At 41.9% G+C, this 14,005-nt stretch overlaps 1 protein-coding gene across 3 annotated transcripts; it reads right to left on the reverse strand.

The window, feature by feature from the left end:
• Positions 1–164: 164 nt before the first annotated feature.
• Positions 165–13,731, reverse strand: parvb (parvin, beta). 3 transcript variants are annotated; one of them, XM_030096423.1, is made up of 13 exons: positions 13,512–13,731; positions 7,099–7,188; positions 6,651–6,721; positions 6,415–6,517; positions 5,112–5,252; positions 4,560–4,675; positions 4,419–4,477; positions 4,288–4,307; positions 3,890–3,951; positions 3,725–3,793; positions 3,408–3,509; positions 3,263–3,335; positions 165–1,603 (listed from the first exon to the last, which is right to left on the reverse strand). In XM_030096423.1, exons 1-13 carry the CDS (start codon positions 13,612–13,614, stop codon positions 1,527–1,529), a joined length of 1,086 nt encoding a protein of 361 aa, XP_029952283.1. In that variant the 5' UTR covers positions 13,615–13,731; the 3' UTR covers positions 165–1,526. The 3 variants fall into 3 exon arrangements, with proteins under 3 accessions (XP_029952283.1, XP_029952285.1, XP_029952284.1); XM_030096425.1 differs by lacking the exon at positions 13,512–13,731 and adding an exon at positions 11,148–11,172; XM_030096424.1 differs by lacking the exon at positions 13,512–13,731 and adding an exon at positions 8,877–9,031.
• Positions 13,732–14,005: the final 274 nt, after the last annotated feature.

The raw sequence follows: 14,005 nt of genomic DNA on the forward strand, positions 1-14,005 counted from the left end.
TGGGAACCTCCTGGGACTGCTACAACACACTGCACTTAAGGCTTTGGGGCTCCAGCTTATAAATATGGCTTGAATTATTGTGTGCATAGCTCACAGCAAACAGGAATCCTTCACACTTCTCACACATATGGAGAGGTGACTCCATGCTTCTCAGATGTGATGTGACACAGTGTATTATATCATCCCAAAGTTTCTGAGGTTAATATTTTTTCGGAAATATGTTCATTTATGTGTTTTTTTTTTTTTTCCTTTTTCTAAGATCTTCACAAATTTTTTGGTCTAATTAAATAAATATGACATGTTAATTTGTGCACTTTGATGTGCCGGTAAGATGGAGATGAGTGAGAAGCTAAGCTGACCGTCTGCAAACAAACACAGCGGTGGTACCAATTTACCGAATTCAACTCTTAGTCAAAATGCTAATGAGTATTTTTCAGCCTGTGATAATGAGATGCTGATTAGCATATCCTGAGACGAGGGTGGGGAGCAGCGGAATACAGGACAATGGGGAGGAAAATAAGAGGAATACACCTGAGCTGCACGTGCAGACTCAACCTAAAAAAAGCAGTGTTACTTTATACTTTAAATAGTCTCATTTACATTGATCTCCTGTTAAAATAAAGGGGCACTTTATATTTTTATCACCACAGATGATTATTACCAGGGGGGTATTTATTTATACTTCTAACATTATCCATGTCTAAATTGTTTCAAAGAGGTTAAAAACACATCATAGAAAAAACTATTTTTGTTGTTGTGTATCAGTATTTTAGTGTTTTTGAAAGGCACCTCAGGGGTTTCTTTCAGACTACAGATTCAGTAGTTTTTACTTTCATTCATTTCAAATATCCAACGTTAAACGACCACTTTGGTTTGATGTTCTAAACATTTGAAGTTCACGTGAGGTTTTTAGGAGCTCTTGTTCAGTAAAATACATTATAACACACAGAGATATCTGTTAAAAAGTGAAAGTAATGCAGTCACGTTGCGATCATAAAGTGGTACATGATAATAAACTGACCTGGCTTCAGACATTCTGCCTCCACCAGACATGAGCAGAGAAGTCCATCATCTCCTCAAATACTTTGAGAAAGAATAACATTTCCCCAAAATATCGAGCTATTTCATTAATATTTATACAGAGCACATATAGAGAATATAGAACTGATAGCAGTATTTTTAGCTCTTTAAAATATTCAGGGGGGAAAAGCAATTAGTTGAGAAGATATCAAAACTGCTTCCCAGTTTTAACATTTTCCTGTGTATTCAAATGCGGGGCTAAAGGTTGCAGGGCTTCCTGCGCTGCGGTTAACATCCCAGAGAGGAATAAATAAACACTGACATTCGGGGAAGATTAAATACTAACATTCAGAGCCTTCCTCTGGCTCGTTCCCCCCCCCCCCCCCCCGGGTGTGTTCCGAGTCCTACATTACGGCGACTTTCAGTCCCAGTCGGCCTCCTGCGACGTCCGGGCCGTAACGCTTCACGCCGGTGCAGCGTTCAGAGGAACGGCAAACTGGGAAACGTCACTCGGAGTTTTTGTAGTTGGTGAACAGGTTGTAGAGGACTCTGAGCGTAGACTTCAGGTTCAGGTTGACCACATCTGGAAAACGAACAGCAGAGATCATTAACTTTTTCGGAGAAAGTAAGTTTGACATGTATAAAAAGCTGAAATTATGGGAGAAAAAACTTGGATCGTCCGGGCACTGAGGCGCAAAATAAATTGGCTGTGCTGCCATAAAATCATGTTTACAATGCGAAGGAGCCTCATTTATGATTTCTGTTGGACAGCGTTCCTTTAAAAGGTTATTTGTATTTTTGGAAATGAACAAAGCTTAAAAATAGCTTCCAAGAATTTGTAAATGATTATTATACAAACTACTACCAGGAGATTCAGACACGCAAAAGCACTTTTTGTTCTCTTCATGGGCGCCACGGTGTTTGAGTCTATTTTGAACAAGATCAGCCAGACAGCAGCTGCTGAAGACGCTGGTTTGAACAACTTAAATCCTACATGGGGCTTCTATGAGCTTGTTTGTGGTGTGAAGAAACCCTTTATCAATAATAATGCACGTACAGTGATGGATGGATACTGTAAGCTATGGTGATAATCAATTAAATGATTTCAATGATAGCCACAATATGACGATAAACTGTGATTCCAGAGGAAAAAAATCTCATTTTTTGGCAGGAAAATGTTTGAAAAAAGAAATAATAATACTGTTTTTTAACACATAAATAACACTGAGAACTAATATTTTGACAAAACCTGAGGATTTCTTGTCACTCTTAGATGCTTTTGAAGAATTGCAATGAAAAAAAAAGAAAAAATAGTTAAAGTGTGTCGACATGCACTTTGTATAGTATATATAGCATTCTTGCTTGTTAAGCAATGAAAATATATTGATGTTTAGTTTAAAAGATCAACAACTGATCAATCCTTCATCGGATACTCACTAAAATATGAGATTGTATTTCTTGATATTTCAGTCTTTCGACACTTTTAAGTTAGTGTGAAGATGCCAGTTAGAATCAAATCATGAAGAATGAAAGTGATCGAAATTTAAGAATTCTCTAAATGACTTTGACAACTACTCCCACCGGATCATTACACACACACACACAAAAGTACTAAATACGATTCACATGACTCATTGGTTTTAAAAATAGATACTGTCACTTCCAGCTGTTTTCGTTGTGCTGATGTTCAGCCACAGTTTTTTGCATATTTTTCAAGATAAACGACAAACAAAAGTCCTGACTATGAACAGATCTCCTGCTGAAGCCAAGGGCTCACACAGGTTTATGCTATAATGAGAAATACTAAAAAAATACTACCTACCTAATTAAATGATTAATTTTATTGATTGACATGATGGTGTATTTACATAGTTCACCTACTGATCCTTTAAGTATGCGTGACCAATCAACTGTATCAAAAAACTGTGTCAAAAAATTCCATCTGTTCAGGATATGAGCAGAAAATTAAACCCAGGCACAAAAATAAAAAGTCAGCAGAGGGAAAGCAATAAAAATGTTGATATATTAGTCAAATCTGTCTTGAAAATGAGAAGACAAAGGCAACTCTTCAGCAGCTTTTCAGTTTTGAGGCATGAGACAAGGGTTCCCCCTACTGGACAACCTTCAACATGACAATGGTCAAACAAATGAAAAGTCTTGTCAGGGTGGTTCAAGAAAATCCTAAAGAATGTTATTTTCTGTCTTTTATTTGACTTTGCATCATCATGAAAGAGTGAATTACCTTCTGGCCTGGCTTTGGGTTTCTTCAGGCCTCCGTCCTGCATCAGCTCAAACGCAAAGGCTACATTGTGGACCTGGAAAAGAGCAAAAAGTCACTTTACCTGCGACACTGAAATATGTCAACATCCGCATTAAGGTGAAATCACCTTCTGCTCGAAGCTCTCAGGAGTGAGGAAGAAGTTGTACAGAGGGACAAAGTAGTCCTCCAGCAGCCCCATCAGTAAAATCAGGTACACTCCGTCTGCAAACTACACACAGAATAGATCCGGTACAATATTACACACACACACAGAAATACACAAAAACACACACAGGAATATATCCTAGTGGAGCCGTCTTACGTTAATAGTCACCTTAAAAACAGTGATATGATAATAGTTTATACCAGACATGTAGATTATAAAAACGTACCAATTTGCATATGCATAGATCAAGCCATACACACACACACACACACACACACCTGAGACTCCAGCTCTGTAACTTCCAGGTTTAACTTGTTCAGGTGTTTGTTGACGAAGGTGATGAGAGACTGGGAGCAGGACCAAAAACAGAAATCAATCATCCCTTCAAAACACCGAATATGCACAATAAATCCATCACCGCACAACGTTAAATGTCCTTTTACCGTTTTCACCACGTTGAGCTTGTCTGGCGCGTGATCCAACAGAGTGTCAAACGCATCTCGCTCTGTCGCAAAGAGAACAAAATCAAAGTTTCTAAATACAGCAGCGGCTGGATATGGCAGACAATGTCAAGCATGTCAAGAATAGAAGGAGATCAATAGTCGTCACAGATCTGTCCTCTAAATGTACGTCAATGACATGGTCATGTCCAAAGGTAAATAAAATCCACTAACTCTCAACTCGTCTCACTGTCTGATGCATTACATCTTATTCATTTAATTACCACCATAACGGCATGTAAGAATTAAAACTGAGGTGTGTTTCAGGCTATTTCTGAGTGAGGAAGATATAATTCATGGTTTAAGTGGCATCTCAATGACGAAGACAGCGCAACACTCACCGAATCGGCCCATCATCATTCTGACAAACGAAACGTGAGATAGAGAAGATAAAATAAGAAATGGGGGATTATAGCAGAATTATTTCACATTACAGCATAGAAACCAGGAGAGAACAGTTTTTAAAGCTTACTCTGTCGTGCTGGTCAGCTCTTTGGTCACGAGGGCAGTCTGCAGGATGCCCTCTCTCTTCTGTGTGTAAAAAAAAAAAAAAAAAAATGCATTAAGAAGCTCAATTTAACCACCGAGGATCAAACTGTAGCAGGCTCTTTACCTTGACCACCACCACCTGTACGGACACGTGCTCGGGCAGCCTGATGGGGGCCTGGAAGTGCATGGCCAGAGCCACCAGCAGGTAAACTATCGACACCAGGTTCTTCGAATGGATGGCTGAAACAATAAACCACCGCGGGAGACCGTGAGCCTCTTCCACGCAGCGACGTGCGCAATAATCTGGACACTGAAGGTAACGGTTGGTGCTTTTACAAAGACGGGTGGGTGAAAGGGAAAGAGGAATTAATGAAGGCTGAATTTACATAACTGTGGCATTAGTTCCAATGACAAATCCTTATGTTTGAGGACTGATTAAAACACCGGGCAGATTTAAACCCTCTCCATTTGTCATGCAAATTAAGAAAGTCAACTAGGTACTAAAGGGGCTTTTAACACGCGGCACAGGGTTGCAGCATTTTTGGAGCCTGACTGAGCCTGATGTGACTGAGCTTCTGTATTTATCTCTCTGAGTTTTCCCACTGTATTGACGAAATACATCATTGATGAGGCACCGGATTAATGTTTGAATCACAGAAGCCACGGTTACACTCACAGTCCACGCTCCACTCAATAGTCCAGCCGTGAGGCCTCAGCATCTCATTGACGGCCTCTAAAACCGTCTGGAGCTTCTGCTTCTGGCCGATCTCCGACTGAGTGACCTCCGCCACGTTCAGCTTCCTGCCCGACAGCTTCTCTGTCAACAAAAGAGACAACGAAAAGCAATATATTATATTTAAAAACAAACAAAAGAATTACAATCCAATAATGTAGAAGAAACAAGTGTAACGATCTCTCTGCGACTCCATTAGCTTCACCCCGCGGGTCAATTTACCTTCTCATCCCGACCTTAAAAGCCCCGAGATACCCGACGTTCCCTCTTTTAAATATGACAGTCAATAAGCACATAAAAGGTTTCAAACAAATGTCTGTCAATGAGTGCCAATCTTTGGATAATATAGGCTTAAAGATGCGGAGGAGTCGGAGCAGACACAAAAGATGAGCCACAAAGGGAGATTATTCTGCTCCGAGCACCGAGTGAGGCGCAGGATTTGGAAGGCTTCGCTCCAGAGCGTCGGTTCAAATACGAAAAGTAAAGAAATATAAAAAAAAAGTCACTGAAAACAGCGCTGATGCAATAAAATGGTGAGATTGCATAAGGTACAGAAGTGATAAAAGGGTGTGAAAACTAAAGAAGGCTCAAGTAGAAATCACAGCTAGATTAACAAAACTGTTTCTTGCTGTGCCACTTTACAGCTTTTTCTGACACTTCTGCAACATATGGAAATGAATGTGTTTGTTATCATTGGATATGTGGACATTGCATTAGGGACGAGTAGAACTCTGAATCTCATATTCAAGGATTGGGGATTTGAAGAAGTAGACAAGGGCTAATCGTCATAGGTGAATCTCCAAAACTGAGGCTTCTGGTGAGTGTTTGTGGTCTGCAGGGGGCAGCATCCTCACTGGTGCACATGGGGACTGACAGCTGGCCAGTGTTTTCTCATCCAGCAGACAAAAGCACCTGTCACTCAAACTCACAATAACTGCTGCTGGTTTTGAGAGAAAAACATCAGAAAACACTTGCATCATAGCCTGCTGTGTATTAGGCTGCAAAAGGCACATAAACAACACCGGCTGTATTGTGTTCTTTGAGAAGTAAATGAGAAATAACGAGATTGGCAGCTGCAAACCAGCCAGTTACACAATCAGCCATTGTGACTGTTGTTCCTGTTAATCCAGTATGATATGCTTCATGGACGTGACGGCGATGTTGAAAGAAACAGAAACTACATGTACGATCAACTGTACGGCACTTTAATCCACTGCTCTGGGGATGAGAAACAGCAGCTCCTCACCAAATAACTTCTGCAGCACTTGTCCATCGTAACAGTCCTCCTCCAGGTCTTTCACAATGATCCGATCTTCCTCCAGCTCGCTGTTGATCCAGTCAATCAGGACCTGGATTCACGTCAGAATTCTGTTAGATGTGCTGTTTTCTGCTCATTGCTTTATTGTGCTAACTTTCTATTGTAATCGTATGCCATGATAAGCATACATAGTGGTGCTCCGGCACAAAATGTAATCACAATACCTTCACAAGGTCTTTAAATTTCAGATTTTCCCTTGATGTTGGATCCAGCATGACCCTCTCTGCGTTTTCCTCTGTGGAAGACAATCCTGAATTACTGACGTAACAAACACATGGAAATTTAAACAGATCAACTTTTATTCCTCCCTTTACCCAGTCTCTTATTTTAAAATTTAAGATCATATATTCTGTTCACAAATATATATATTTTTTCAGACAGAAAAGCAGTTACACAGTGTTCCTCTGACATGCATGTCGGTGATTCACTTGGTTCGTGAAGACAAGGGCGTTTCCACTAAACCCACTTTCACTTCCTGCTGCTCCACCGTCAAGACTCCCCCACCAGTCAACTTGTGTCAACATATTCATTTTACCCCCCCCTGACCTCCGACACCCAGAGTAAAAAAACACCTCGGAGGAATCGGCGACAGTTGATTCAGTGCGTCCCTACCGAGCAGTGTGTCCTCGGGATGGATGTCCGTCCCGGCGGGAAGCAGAGGAGCGTTGATGGCATTCTTCCCCTCCTCGTGTAGGTCACTCACTGGGGAGACAACAGCGCACACAAAAACCCAGGTTTTCAGGAAAAAGGCACAAAAGAATCAATGAAACAACGCCGTATTTGACGAGGAAGCGAACCGATAAAAGTTATGCCGACAGTAGAAGAACGGGGCAGAAGAAGACACCTGGCGGCAGGCTGGCAGAGTCACTAGTGGGTGAAGTTTTTAAAGATCAAGTTGTCGAGTCAATTGATTTAAATTCTCTGCTCCGCCTCAGCAGACGCTTCTTCATGCATTTCAAAAGCCACTTCACTCGACTCAATGCACATGACAAGGATTATTCAGCATATTGATTCCAAATAAAAATGAATAAAAGCAAGATAAAAATGCCAAATATAGTCAAGCGAACTGCAATTGTGAGACACCACACTGAAGCATTTACTTTTTTTTCCCCCATTTGAGTGAAACTGATGAAGAGAAAACTTTCCCAAATTTGGCCTCAGAGCACACAGTTAGTCACCTCATGCGTGGGAAAAAACCCAGAGTTCTCTGAGAAAAGCCACACAGGCGTCCATTAAAAGGCCGTTAGCCTGAAATCCTGAGCATAAAGTAGATTTTGTGTCTTCTGATCGACAGATGCTGAACACAGCTGCTGTCATGGATTTTAACAGGAGGATCACACTCGCACATTGAGTTTAAATGTTTGTTTTGGTTACATTTTGAGCTCTTCCAGAGGTGTCAAACATCTGCTACTTCCTCCCTTTTCCTCCAGCGCTTTCCTTCCCACTGCAGATTACACTGTTAGGTAACAGCGCCCATCAACAACACACTGGAAGCTCCGATTTGAGCTCCTCTCAGAAATCTCCAACGCTTTGTTTCAATGTGTTTGAACAACATGCTCAGAAATTGTGCTTTGAATGAGAATTCAGCTGGAATTTTATCAGTAATGCCAACAAAACATGAAAGAGTCCAGCTGATAAACAAACTGCCTTCGAGTCTATCGCTGAGTAAAATCAATATCTCCTGAGATGAGATACTCCAGGGATTTAAAGGCTTTCTACTTCTAATGGCCACGCTGCTTTTATCTTCATGCCTTTCGGTTTGTAAGGCCGGCAAAAGGCTGGGACACAGTCATCAGTCTCAAATCTGTCATTTAACTGGCTTAATGTCTATTTATAAAGCCTGTGAGGCTGAAGAGAAAGGAAAGAGAAGTATTTTCTGACAGTTTTTCTCGATACTAAAGGTTGAAACAGGCCTATTTAAAACTGGAAGTCTACCACAGTGTGTTTATCGTTTCAATCTGATCACAATCCCTACTTCAAAGCATGAATGAGAGGGAGATAAACAGGAGTAGCCCAGGAGGAGAGGTCCCTACAGAGTTCCTATCTGATCCTGCCGGAGCCCTGAGTATCACTGCAGATCAGCACTTTGCTCAGTAATTACAGAGCAGCCATCATAATTGTGCCGCCTCCTCCCTCTGCGTCCATCTGACTGCACCGCTGCTGCTTTGGACCGAGATGGACACAGGTTCGTGCGCTTCATGCAGTCCTGTGTTAAAACTGTACAAGCATAAAACATAACTCAGTTTCCTGCGTGGGAATAGATTAAAAACCGAACAAAAGCACCTTAACGACATGTCACAGCGAGCGACACTGCACTGAAAGGTGACAGATCCCAGTTCCCCATTTCCACTTCCAAGTTTCACCAAAGTCCAACATTAACATCAGATTACCTTGTTTCTTCCTCTTGGTCCCACACAGCAGCCCCGCCATGTCCCCTCAATAAACCAGAGGATTCGTCCTAATGGCAGCAAAGTAAAGGTAGTGTGTGTGTGTGTGTGTGTGTACGTGTGTGAGTGTACGTGTGTGTGTGTGTGTGTATGTGAACTGCAGTCGGTGCAGCTGAGCAGTGGCAGGGGCGTCATCACGTGTTTATTTCTGTCACAACCCTCCACCCCACGTCGGCGGTCCAGTTACCGGAGAGGGCGAGGGAGGTGTGTGTGTGTGTGTGTGTGTGTGTGTGTGTGTGTGTGTGTGTGATAGAGAGAATACTGCACAGTGGACAGAGATGCAACAAAGTACACTTTGCAGCACACAGTGGACTGATCACAGACTTCACTGATCAACAGCAGGTAATGTGATTATCAGACATCCACTCATTTACTCTAGTTTCTAAATCCAGCAGGTTCTGAAGGCAACAGATTCTGTTTTCTGTCTTCAGGCTTGTTGCATTCAGGTGATGTCTAATACATCTGAATCATTAGACTTCAGAGCTGGAACAGCATAAGCGGTACTGAAGATGAATGAATGAATGAATGAATAAACACCAATGTGTCATGAGCAAAGCCTGCAGCCTGTATTTCATTGCCATTTTCTTTGCTCAATTTAATGAAACAAGATGCGAGCTAGTTAGTTTTGTTGTTATTTAAGATAACAAAAACATGTGAGCGGATTTCTTTGGCTCCAAAGGAATAAAATGTATCAACAGCAGTCATCATGAACCACCATTTACCTATTCACTATCATGATTCGCTGCTCAATTCAGGAAATGTCCAGTAAATGTGAAGCATTCGCAGGAGGTAGAGTCTTTTCAATGTGAACAGAGTCTTTCATGCACTTTGCTGCAGCAGTAGATAATCAATCATCCAATGGCTGAAATCCTATTAACGGAATTAGAGTGGATCAATATGAAGAAAGCTGAAAGCATTACAATCACTATATTATATAAAATATCTTCTGCCGGCTGCTATTGCACCATTTATTGAAAGAAGCTGCTGACTAGCTAATAAAAGCAACGCAGTGCTTGGTTAGCAAAACAGAAACAAGTGGCGGAACAAGCTTGGAACGGTACAATCGGCCGCCATCCTAAACAACGGAGTGAACCGGATTGACATCAACTGCATCTCGTTCGGTGCCGCTGCTCCCAGGAGACGAGGGGAAGGGAGGCAGTTTACTGTGGAAAGATATAAATAATGCGGCAGTATGGAGAAGACAGGCAATGCCTTAAATATAGCTCTGGTTATTTACACCAGCAGCGGCGGCAGTGAGTAACAGCAGGCAGGAGATGACAGTGTCACCCAGTCTGTTCCACAGCTACAACTAGGCAAGTCAAATCTACTTTACTCATTACTGCTGCTTTTCATGGGTAAAAAACTGTAAGAGCAGACGATCTAATTAACGTGGCAAAGTATTAATATTTCTGGTGACTTTGTTTTTCCTCCTGACCTTTGCTATTGGGACTTTCTAGGCACTATTGTTAAAACTGACTCATTACTTTTGTCGAACTCTTTGAATGAGGATTTAGACTGACAATGAAAGGACTGAAGCGGCTTCCTGAAACACTTAAAAAGGAAGTAAATGGAATCGGTATTGTATTATACAATTTGTATTGGACAATAACTTAGTTTCATGACATGAATATTCATGATGTGTGTTTGTGTGTGTGCAGGTACGCTCATATTACATTTCTGTGCATAGGGACCTCCATTAGGAATATTTTCTCCCCGATAATACAATAAACTGGCTTCACATTTCTTCAGGGAAGTGAGAGAACATGAGTAAAAATGCAGCCATATCTTGACAGTGCATGTTATCGAAACCATATAGAAAAAAGACGCGATAGTATCAGTCCACCAGTATAATGGTGCAATTTTCAAATGTTAGGAGAACTACGTTTTCACCAAATGTCTTAACTATTTTATATCAACTCTGTCCTTTAAATTCCAAGCAAAAACTATATACAACACAAAATAACATCTTATGGTTCTTTTCAGATGAACGAAAATGCTTTTAAAGTAAGATAAACCTTTAAATCATTACAGGCAAAGTCAAATTTAACATATAGATCCAGCCTAATATTAACATATTGCAATTATTTTCATTATTATTATTATCTATCTGTGTAGTTTTGACTTTATGTACAATCTATTGACATTTGCAGAGCTAGTGATTTTGGTAAAATGGTGAATAAATATTATCTGTTGGTTAAAAAACTGCTGACTTACAATCATGAGCCTCCATCCTACAGCAGCTCCCTTACTGTATTTATGCTTTTCACATTTCCAGAGTGTTTTCTTCTGTTACGTTGATCAGGATGTGACTAAACACTCATCCTGTCCTCGCTTGCTCACTATATTATCACTACAGTGTTGCTTGTTGCTGACAGCGAGATCTGAGCCTTGCCAGAGAAAAGCTGACTTCCTCCAGGTTTTATCTGCATTCACAGAAAGTCATATCTACATTACGAGCCGCATATGTTTCAGGCGAGGGAGAAGGACGTTTATGCAGTGAGGAGTTTCAGCAAAGTTTCAGAAACCACAAGTCCGCGTCTGTGATACGCTGATTGTTTTGCAGAAGCTGTGCAACTTTTCCTTCCAGTGGCAGCTGGCCTCTGCTGGGTGTTGCCTTCATGGAAGATACAGTGACACACCCAGAAATGAAGAGAAACCACAGCAGCATGCTCTGAGCGCTCGGTAACATTAACTTCTATCAACACTGATTTATAGTGGGACGTCACTGAATGTGTCTCCATTAACCTGATCTGTGTTTCACACACCTCTGACCACACAGGGGCAGTGCTGGCCCCGGAGCTGCAGGAAACACTGCCTCCCTCTGCAGGGTCACTGCTTCACTGTCAGTCCAACATGGAGGAATCCTCACACGCAGCTCGGATTCAGAGAGGGTCTTTTCTGGCAGAATGGAGGTCAAATAGCTTTTTATTCTCTATTTATTAGAAAGAAAACCTTCGAACTGACTGAATTATATCCATGTCTTATACTGTGACCCGACAGGTCTCCGGATACAGTTCAGTTGGTTAATAACCACAAAGCAGGAAACCAAGGACCCACAAATGCACACACAGATACACACACAGATACACACACACACACACCACATTTTCACAAACAGGACGTATTCTCACTGTGATGCAAGAAAGACAACCACACTTCCACCCCACAACCTCTCTGGTCAATATGATTCATTCCAAAAAGATTTACGCTGGCTGATTCCTTTTTCCAGGACACCTCCTCTCTATGTGTAGGAGAGCTGGAGGGAAACCTCACCATGTGTAACTAAGTACAGCCAAGATTACATTAATTTTGAGTATTAATACATTCATGGTGAAAATAAAATACTCAGCACTACTTTTTTGATGAATAGCTGGTATGAAATATCTTTCACATTCAGAGTCCAGATCTCTCATGAACAAAGCACATAAAACTATGACAATTTGTAAACAAAACCAGATAAAAGCTATTTTCCCATGAACACAAATAAAAACGCTAAAAGTTAATAAATATGAATGTGAGAACCTACAATGTTCTACTTTTACTCTTTTATAAGAAAATACTTTTATCCAAACCTGGACTGGGTACTTTGGAACTAAAAGCAAGGTGACATATATAACCGAACATATTACCCGGTTAGAATAACCAGAAGGAAATCTAACCGCAATCTCTGGAGCTGCTTGGAGTTTGAGCAGACAAATGAGTTTAATTCCTTCAACGAACAGGACTCCACCTCTCCGGTTCCAATTAGCCCTCAGGATGTCTGGCTAATCATCAATCCATCTTCTACATCACTTTATCTAATTCAGCCTGCAGAGGACCAGAAATAATCCCAGCTGATCACAGGCAGAGACAGGAAACCCTTCAGAGTGTAGGACCAGAGACTTTATAGTCATTTAGTAGAGGGAAAACCCCATCAGTGTTGAAGTCACACCTTGGGTGCTTTTTCTTTTATTCCTACTCTTTTTTAGATGTGTCAACCTTTAATCTGTGAAAGTGAATTATAAAATTCAAGGAGGGGCCGAAACAATTAAAATGCCTCTGTGAGCCTGCAGTAGGGGATGACAAACACACACACACACACACACACACACACACACACACACACACACACACACACACACACACACACACACACACACACACACACAGGTGTTAAAGTTTGCAGCTGTTCCTCGGACGAGCGGGAGCCAGAAATAACCCAGAACAGTGAAAACCAGTGTAACAGACTGGAGAATGTTTTCACTGTCCACAATACAGTAATCTTCTCACACCGTTATCTTCATAAACTTGCATTCCTGTCGCAGGTCGCTGAGTGTGTGTGATCTATTTATGTGGACTTGCCTCATGCTGGACGTCAGTGGAGCTGCTTTGTCTCAGAACTGAGACAGAGTGTCTCACACTTTTATATGGATCAAACACATTGAAAACCTGTGGAAATACTAACAATGCCAGTGACTGGTAAGGAGTTAAAGAGGTGAAAGCGGGCAGATGGATGAGACGGAGATGTCCCGGAGGACATCATGTGATGGACAGAGACACACAGAGACGCGTTCAGGCAGAAACCCAGACCACACTCACCCTCTTTGGACCTTTTCTTCCGGACCAGGGTTCCTCCTAGCTTCCCCAGGAAGGACTCGTCCTTTTTCATTTTGTTGGCGGACGCGGCCGGAGTCGCGGACATGTTTCAGTGCGTGTGTGTCTCTGTGTGTGTGTGTGTGCGGCGGTGCGCGCTGCGATATGGCCCGGTCACTCCGCCCTGTGGCGGGTGGAGGTGATGGAGAAAAAAAACAGGCACGACAAGACCCCACAACACCTCCAGCGACAGACGGCCGGGTTTAAAGAAGCTGCGGCGCTTCAGCATCAACACAATGAGTCACATGTGAGCGCGAGCCTGGGTCTGCCGCACCGGGTCGGTCACAGCGCCGCCTGCAGGCCAGAGGAGGAACCGCAGCGGGGGAAACTCAACAGATGCCACAGGAAATGTTTGGGGCTGTGTTACTATTTTGGTACAATATATAGAGGATGTCTGAGATTTAAGACAAAGCGCATCGTTTCCATTACGATGAGGGCAC

Source organism: Salarias fasciatus, chromosome 7 (assembly GCF_902148845.1).
Source record: "Salarias fasciatus chromosome 7, fSalaFa1.1, whole genome shotgun sequence".
Taxonomy (NCBI): domain Eukaryota; kingdom Metazoa; phylum Chordata; class Actinopteri; order Blenniiformes; family Blenniidae; genus Salarias; species Salarias fasciatus.